Source organism: Oncorhynchus mykiss, chromosome 5 (genome assembly GCF_057628025.1).
Source record: "Oncorhynchus mykiss isolate SJ-2025 chromosome 5, ASM5762802v1, whole genome shotgun sequence".
Taxonomy (NCBI): Eukaryota; Metazoa; Chordata; class Actinopteri; order Salmoniformes; family Salmonidae; genus Oncorhynchus; species Oncorhynchus mykiss.
In genome coordinates, this window is record NC_143026.1 from 63,890,056 (window position 1) to 63,898,800 (window position 8,745).

Sequence of the window (8,745 nt, forward strand, 5' to 3'; positions counted from 1 at the left end):
AGCAGCCAACTCTTGTGTAATAACAATAACTAGCTAGCCTGTTTGCCAGCTAGCTATTCACTACTGTAACGCTTCGCAGTCACGTCCACAAATCAAGCAATGTTATTAGCATTCCGCTAGCTAGCTTAGCAAGCATACATACTAGCTAGCTAGCTAGCTAGCTATCTATGTACGACAAACCTGCTAGATAACGTAACGAACGCTACATTTATTTCACGCCACGTCATTTTTCATAACATTTGCAGTTACGAGGTACATGTTTTGTATGTTGAAAGAGGTCAACCTTACCTTGTATGCTACTTGACCGATATCATCGATTGCCCATGTAGAAGTGCTGGATGTCAGAAACGCCTCCATCTTGTTTACACACTCCATGCTCCAAACCAAAGACAGTACAATATGAAGATAGGGTAAAACTGCTTCTCCAATAGAAATCCCCGATCACAGTTGTAGGCGATGTCATGGCGACGTTGACTAGCAAAGCGCATGCGTATAAAAACGTAATCGTGTCTGATGGTCGTCTCGCGCTAAACTCAAACAAATCAAAGGCACTCCTTCGATATAAAGTTGTTGTATACTAAATAAAAATGTTTCAGTTTATCACTTTCTCGAGGTTGGAGTAATAACATGTTCAGCTACTTAAGTACTTGTCTTGAATCTAGGTTGTGCATTCAGATTTCGAGAAAATGAACAACTAAGGAATACTTTTTATTTTCTCTCATTAACTTATCAAGCCCCAAACCCCGGTCTGGTCTGTTTGGTCTGTTTCGCAAGCGTTCCCGGAAGTCTCGCGATGTTGGCCTCTGGGTTTAGAAACGCTGTGACCAAACCATAGAAATTCACCATGCTGAAATATATTTCAACCGCTAAGAATTGTGGTATAAGAATACATGGCGTGATCCTCCGAGGGGTTAAAATTATCCATATGAAAGTCATACAGTAATCTGCTACTAAGGTTGGTTATATGCTCAAAACAAAAAAACAAAAAAAAACTGTTTTTACCATGTGTAGTTTTTTCTGTAGAAACAGGACTGTTTCTGTGAGTTGACTTCAATGAAAACATGTCTATGAGCAAAGGATTCAGGGCCCTGTGAAAGGGCCCTATCACGTCAATATCAGCTGGTGAGGCTACATGAATACATTATTGGATTATGCTAATATATTATAATGATGATTTTATTCAGCCTTCTCTTATGTGGATGTGATGTTAACACTCACCAGTTGATGGCAGCACTGGTAGATTATATTTTTCTGGACCAAATGCAAAGTGGTCCCAATGATACAGTGGCACATTGCAACACAGCCTACAAGTAAACAGACAGACAGATGGATGGAAAGAGAAAAGACAAACAGAAGACAGAATATATGATTGATAGGTTGATATAACATATATCCTTAGTTATTTAGCTTTGATAAAACCCTAGATTCCACACATACTTTAATTTCATGCTGTTTCACAACATTTCTCCAACTTGAAAGGTCCCATCAGTATTGCTTTACCATAGAGTACATAAATAATGGAGATTTGAAGTGGTTAGTCTGGGTTGTCATGCACTGGCCTCATTATCTGTGTGGCCCAATGATCCAAACCATGTGAGCTGCTGCAGTGACCCAGTGCTCCAGCCCACCCACTGCACCACTCTGACGGGTCTGCATTCCTGCTGTGCCCTAGGGTACAGCAACAGAAGGCAACATCATTCATCACAACTTACAGCAACAGCATATGCTACTTTAATTTTCTCCACCATCAAAGGGACTACATTAATGCCAGAGACAGACAGATGGGAAGATTGACACAACTTTGGCTCCCAAGCAACATCATACTCCACAGAAGACAGAGGCAGTGAGAAGGGACAGGAGAAAGGAGCCGGGGGGGGGGGGAGCGGGGGCTGAAAGGTATTTCATTTCCACAGAAATCAATTGACTAGCAGCCAGATGTGTCCATGTAGACCACAAGGACGGCTCTCTGATAAACAACCAGGGATCCAGGGATGCAGGAAGAATGATAGAGGCATACATGTGGCTAAAATGGGGCTCACTCTGCCATACTCACTTAGGGGTTCTATCGGTGAGTGCCAGACAGCGTTACGGATCAACTGATTACATGTATCACAAGTAATCAGTTACATGTAATTTGATTGCAAAAAAAAAATTCTAACTAGTTACTTAACCAGCAGAAATATTGTAAGCAGATTACAGATACTTTTGAATAACTTGATAATTCCTTCAATTCAGAAAGGATGTCGTTGAGAGAGAAAAAAAACATTATGACGCCTTTCTGTTTTCTCAATGACATTATATAAACTGAAATATCACATAAATATTCAGACCCTTTACTCAGCACTTTGTTGAAGCACATTTGGCAGCGATTACAGCCTTGAGTCTTTGGTATGACGCTACAAGCTTGGCACACCTTTATTTGAGGAGTTTCTCCCATTCTCTCCAGATCCTCCCAAGCTCTGTCAAGTTGGATGGGGAGCGTTGCTGCACAGCTATTTTCAAGTCTCTCCAGAGATGTTCGATTGGGTGGCTGGGCCACTCAAGGACATTGAGAGACTTGTGTGGTCCTGAGTGCTCTGGAGCAGGTTTTCATCAAGGATCTCTCTGTACTTTGCTCCATTCATTCTTGCCTCAATCCTGACTAGTCTCCCAGTCCCTGTTGCTGAAAAACATCTCTACAGCATGATTTAATCCATTTTAGAATAAGGCTGTAACGTAAACAATTTAGGAAAAAGTCAAGGGGTCTGAATACTTCCCGAAGGAACTGTATATCCTGTTATCGGTATACCATTTTTTAAAAGACAGAAATGTGATATTGTTCTTATTGATTATAGCTAACATTGTCCACAGAGCAAATTATCTCTATGTAACACAATTGAAAGCTGAAAAGTGCTAAAGTGGTTCTACATTATTTGAAATATTTATATGGAAAAAAATGATGTATTACTTATTTCCATATAATCATTTAAAATTATGTATTACTTATTTCCATATAATCATTTAAAATGATGTATTACTTATTTCCATATAATCATTTAAAATGATGCAAAACCAATTTGAAATGTGGTATGCCTACTTTACAATCACAATAACATTATCAGAAGATGCATGGTGCAGTTACATCTGTTGCACTCTGGTGAGGGGACGTCTCACGTAGAAAACTGTCCGTTCCAGCATTTTAACTGGCTGAGACCATTGCCTATCCCAGCAGCATAACTCAGTGGGTTAGGCCTAAATATCTATAAAGAGGGGAACAACATCACTTACAACACATTCATTCACTTAAGAGAGAGAACTCTGCTAACTTCTCCATTGGCAAGTTCAAAACATTTGAAACCGTTTGCAAAAGGACAAACACATTTTTTTGGAAGTTTTGCCACAACTTTTATTTTAGAACTTTATATTTTCTTGTCACCATGGCCTTTTTGACTGCTCTTTTCGGTGTGACACTTGTTGCTTTGTGTCAAATCTTTGGAAGTTACCATGTAAATGGTGAGTAAAAGCTTTTCAAATGTATTTTCTAATAAATTATGTTTTATACATTGTGATTCATTATGAACGTTTTTCAAAAAAAATAATAGTCTAACTATTAGTTTATGTTTAAACATTATTCAAAGTTTTGCATCATTCAAAATTGATAGTAAAACAATGTATAATGAAAACAAACCAACTAAAGCCATAGTTTTGCTCGCTTGATACTGAGAATTCTATATTTACAGAGTGCAGGTGCACATGGTGTTACTACAGCTTAATAATAATGTATGTATTACATACAGTTAGCTACTTCATCATTGGTTGGAATTAGTATACAGAACTGCATTTATGGATTCCAAAGTCATTTTAATGTCTCATTTTGGCTACTATGATTTTTTAAACAATGTGAGAGATGTGTAAGTGATGAGTTCTAAAACCTATAAACAAAACTCTATGACAGTGCAACAGCAGGTCTCTATTCTCCTGTCTGAATTGGTGTATTAAATGCTGGTAAATTGTATTGTGTGTGGAGAGAGAGGTCAGCCAGGTCTGACTATGACTGGTCTGGTCCATTCAGCCCACTTTGATGTAGAGTAGACAGAGTCCTGAATATTGTACAAGTGGGCTCTGGCTCTGAAGTCAACTGAAGTGGGCTATTTGTATTTTCTGGAGGCCATTGTATACATTCAATTATAAACTGGGTGATTCGAGCACTGAATGTTGATTGGCTATCAGACCGTATACCATGGGTATGACAAAACATTTATTTTTAAGGCTCTAATTACATTGGTAACCAGTTTATAATAGCAATAAGGCACCTCTGTGGTTTATGATAAATATATATTAACATTTTTGGGGTTTGTTACTTTCGCCCATTTTTCTCCCCATTTTCGTGGTATCCAGTTGGTAGTTACAGTCTTGTCTCATTGCTGCAACTCCCGTACGAAATTGGGAGAGAAAATGTTGAGAGCCGTGCATCCTCCGAAACACAACCCAACCAAGGTTCTTGACACAATGCTGACTTAACCCAGAATTCAGCCGCACCAATGTGTCGGAGGAAACACAGTGTACCTGGCGACCGTGTCAGCGTGCACTGCGCCCGGCCCACCACAGGAGTCACTAGTGTGCGATAGGACAAGGACATCCCTGGCGGCCAAACCCTCCTCTAACCCGGACTACCCTGGGCCAATTGTGCACCACCCCATGGGTCTCCCAGTCATGGCTGGCTGCGACAGAGCCTGGACTCAAACCCAGATTCTCTAGTGGCACAGCTAGCACTGCGATGCAGTGCCTTAGACCACTTAGACCACACTTGGGAGGCCTGGGGTTTGTGATGGCCAATATACCACGGCGTTGTGCAGAAAAACGGCCCTTAGCCATGGTATATTGGCCATATTCCACACCTCCTTGGGCCTTATTGCTTAAGTATGTCTACTTTAAGTATGTCAATCATGTGAAGTCATGTATGTCATGTATGTCAAGTATGTATGAAAAAATCCAACTAGACGTGTTTTTGTGTTTGTTGTGGTGTGTTCAGCGGGGATGTGCTGGCTGCAGCAGAGCCAGGAGCAGCGCTGTGACATGGTGCTGATGCGTGGGGTCAGCAGGGAGGAATGCTGCGCCGGGGGCCGTCTAGACACGGCCTGGTCCAACACCAGTCTGCCCATCAATGAGGTCAGCCTGCTGGGCTTCCTGGGAATCGTGTCCTGCAAACTCTGCAAAGGTAACTGCACACTACAGTTCCCACAATGACCTGCTGTGAACCAACTGTGTCAAAATGACAACATCAGTCAACCCTATCATCAATGAGGGTGTTTGGCTTTTTCTCAGACTATTTGACCTAAAAGTAGATGCTGATTTATTTTGATTATGATTCCCTACTATCACAGTCCTTGACGCTTTACCATTTTATTGCAAGCCACCATCCCAGGCAGTGTCCTAAAGGTACTTCAGACAAGTTAGGTTTGGTTTAAGCTTCTTCATATGGTCCCCCCTTGTTGTCAGCCTCTGACAAAGAAGTGGCGAAATGTAAGATTGGGTGCAGGTCTTCATTTGTCATTGTGGGGAAAACGTAGTCACTGAGAAGCAGTGGCCGATCTGAAATGAGAAACAGCTGCTCACATGTAGCACCAAAACCTTAACTTTGCGTTCCTCTCAAAACATTTTTCATACTGCCACATTTCATTTAGATGTGTTGGAGCCTATTTGGATGAATAAGAGATAGATCATATTTAATTCATAGCAACATAACTGACAATGAATGAAGCAAAGACGTTTAGGGCCCACATTTGAGTATAGCTCCAAATGGAAGCTCATATGGCCATAACCAGATCACCTGTCTTCTTCTTGGGATAACTTTGATCCAAATGGAATTTCCAAGCTAAGTTGATTTCCAGAGGTCTCTTATAAGTTTTTTGAAAACTTAGCTGTGGATCGGGGCCAGGCGTTCCATCTAACTCTGTCCAGCTGTCTTGAGTCGCTCCCACTATTGGAAGCCTTGGCCAGGTATCCAGGTTCACTCAAGGATATTTATTCCTGTTTTTAGGAACTAAGGCACCTGAACATGTGCATGTGATCTCTGGTCAGGGTATAGATGATTATTTTAAGCCATGTGAGAATGATTAGTATCAGCAAAGCTGAAGCCAAATACCAATTGCTACCAAATACCAATTGAATCGTAGATTCAAAATGCAGAAGCATCCCTGCCAACTAGTGTATGATGGATCATGTTTTTCTCTTTCAATGGAGATTAAGTCTATTCCAGCATGCTGTTTATTACCAAAACGGTATGAGCCAAATCAACAGCAGCATTAGAATGACATGTCAGCATAAGGAAACAATGAAAGGTTCTCATTAATAACATGACGCTTCAATGATAAGTGAATGAACTCAAGTTATCCAGAATGAGAAGCAGACAAGTTATAAAAGACAAGCTATAAAATTCAATCATTTAGCTGCATTTGTATCTCTCCATCGAGAGGCTGGTCTACCACAATGGAATTGTTCACTAATATATCTCCTCAAAGTCGCAGCGCAAGTGAATGACATTGAAAAAATGGAATAAATGGGAAATAACCTTCCTCCTCCTCCCTCCTCTAATTCACTCTGCATGAATTATTTCCCAATGCTGGCTGGGACACAGGCCTGGTTTGCCTCCCCTCAGAGAAAAAAAAACACATTCCTGTTTACCACAGGAGAAATGTCTGCCACATGCCCAGACGTCTGTTCCTCATAATGTGGAGCACTATTTGGATCATTAGTCCAACTGAAAGAACAAAACTACAGCATCAATGTACATGTGATACTGTGGGGAAGTGCTGTTCTATTATCATACTGTAGCACTCCCTGTCAGACTCAGACTGAACCTCCACAGTGGGTCCTCTTGGGGCTACTGATTTCCAGTGGTTCAAAGCATTCCTGGGTGTTGACTAGAACTCCATGACTGGCCTATCTGTCTATCTGTATTGATTTGTGAAAATGTATAAAATCATAACCGGCTGCCAATAAAGCCGGACCAAAACATAACAGAAAAAGGGAACTGCTTGGATTCCCTGGAAGGGAGGGGGACAAATCTAATACTTGTGTGAGAATCCCAGAGGTAGCAGAGTTGGCCTCTTTGGAGATGGAGAATAACAGGATATTAAAGCAAGTGCTCGCGGAGAAAGGAAATAAAGTCCTGCTTTTTTACAGGATCTCAGGGATCAGGGCCGAACATCACTCTGTATCAGGATCAAACAGGTCCCGAGAAGCCTGTTGAAAAGTGACGATGGTATCTGTGTTGTTTTAGGGTTACAGTACTAGGAGACTTCCTATTGACCTGGCTGGGCCTTGGACAGTCTACTAGTGTCCGTTTAGCCTGCGTTTCCTCGTGCCACATCTGTCAGCCTGTAAAACCCAGTGACAGGCCTTTGAACTGGCTCGGTCTGCTCGAACACCCCTCCATCCATCTATGAGACTTCGCCCATTGCAGGGATCCATTCCACTGTCATGGAAACAGGCACAACCTCAGACACATTCCTACAGACTAGACATCCTCGAGCATGACCATAAACAAAATATGTGTTTATTGCAAATGTTTTGCTGGATGAATCATGCTGCGGTGAAGGCAACATTTTTCATCCATTTTATTCTGTTCTGTGGAGAATGAATCTTGAGCATCAGATGATCTGGATCACTTGATGACAGAACATTGAATGTAAGTTAACGCTTTGACAATAATACTGACTTTCTACTCTATGTTGGGCAGAGACCTGTGATGGTGTGAAATGCGGCCCAGGGAAGGTGTGTAAGATGATGGTTGGACGTCCTCAGTGTGTGTGTTCTCCTGACTGCACTAACATCTCCATAAAGCATGCTGTGTGTGGGAGCGATGGGAAGTCCTACCGTGATGAGTGTGCTCTGCTGATGGCCCGCTGTAAGGGCCACCCTGATCTGGAGGTCATGTACCAGGGAGAATGCAAAAGTGAGGACACCTGTGCTTCGAACAAGTTATCTTGCATATGTCAGCAGTTTGGTTATTTCAAGTACTCATTGTGCTACTGAAGCAATATTACACACAATATCGGATACAAATATGTGTCCATGTTCTGTCCAGAGTCGTGCTCCAACGTGGTGTGCCCGGGTACCCACACCTGTGTGACGGACCAGACTAACAGTGCCCACTGTGTCATGTGCCGCATGACCCCCTGCCCAATACCGCTGAAGTCCGAGTTGCCTATCTGTGGCAATGACAACATCACCTATCCGAGCGCCTGCCACCTCCGCAGAGCCACCTGCTTTCTGGGGCGCTCCATAGGAGTGCGTCACTATGGCAACTGCTCTAGTAAGTCCCCTTACCTTTCCTGATCTGTCAACACAGCCTAAGTATAGAAATGAATAAACAACCTCAATTAATTTTCTAGTGACTTTAGATATTTAGTACTTTGCATTGATTTGGCATGTGTTGGCTGTGCTTGATATTTTTGTCTTGGGTTCTCTCTCTCAGGTGTTCCGAGGAACAGTCTGGATTTGGAGGGCAGTGAGGAGAATTCACTCTAGAGGGACAGTTCTGGTGTGGTCCACCTGGTACTACAGTCCACCTGGTAAGAAGATTTCCAAGAGATCACCTTCGATAGGTTGTTGTCCCGCTGTTCACTCCCCAAGCTCTGATTGATGTTGACATCTTTTTTTACAATCACCTATCCCCTCCATCTCTACCACCTGTACATAGAATGACGATACATTTGATGTGGGAGAACCTGCTGGAAGAAACCATTTTTCTTCCAAAAGGAA

General features: G+C 42.1%; 2 protein-coding genes across 3 annotated transcripts in view; one reads left to right on the plus strand and one right to left on the minus strand.

Moving 5' to 3' along the window:
* The window catches only part of LOC110524266 (serine/threonine-protein kinase STK11), a 57,434-nt gene extending 56,653 nt beyond the window's left edge, over window positions 1-781 (minus strand). Inside the window, exon 1 of one of the 2 annotated variants that reach the window (XM_021603756.3) lies at window positions 289-781. The gene's annotated coding sequence lies outside the window, so the exon portion shown is untranslated. The remainder of the gene's footprint in view (window positions 1-288) is intronic. The other variant, XM_090235480.1, reaches the window with a different exon arrangement.
* A 2,635-nt stretch (window positions 782-3,416) lies between these two features.
* LOC100301654 (follistatin-like 3 glycoprotein) lies at window positions 3,417-8,511 on the plus strand. The gene is given in 5 exon segments (NM_001160487.1): window positions 3,417-3,492; window positions 5,012-5,197; window positions 7,721-7,936; window positions 8,069-8,296; window positions 8,459-8,511. Coding segments are annotated over 5 exon segments (759 nt in total).
* Window positions 8,512-8,745: the final 234 nt, after the last annotated feature.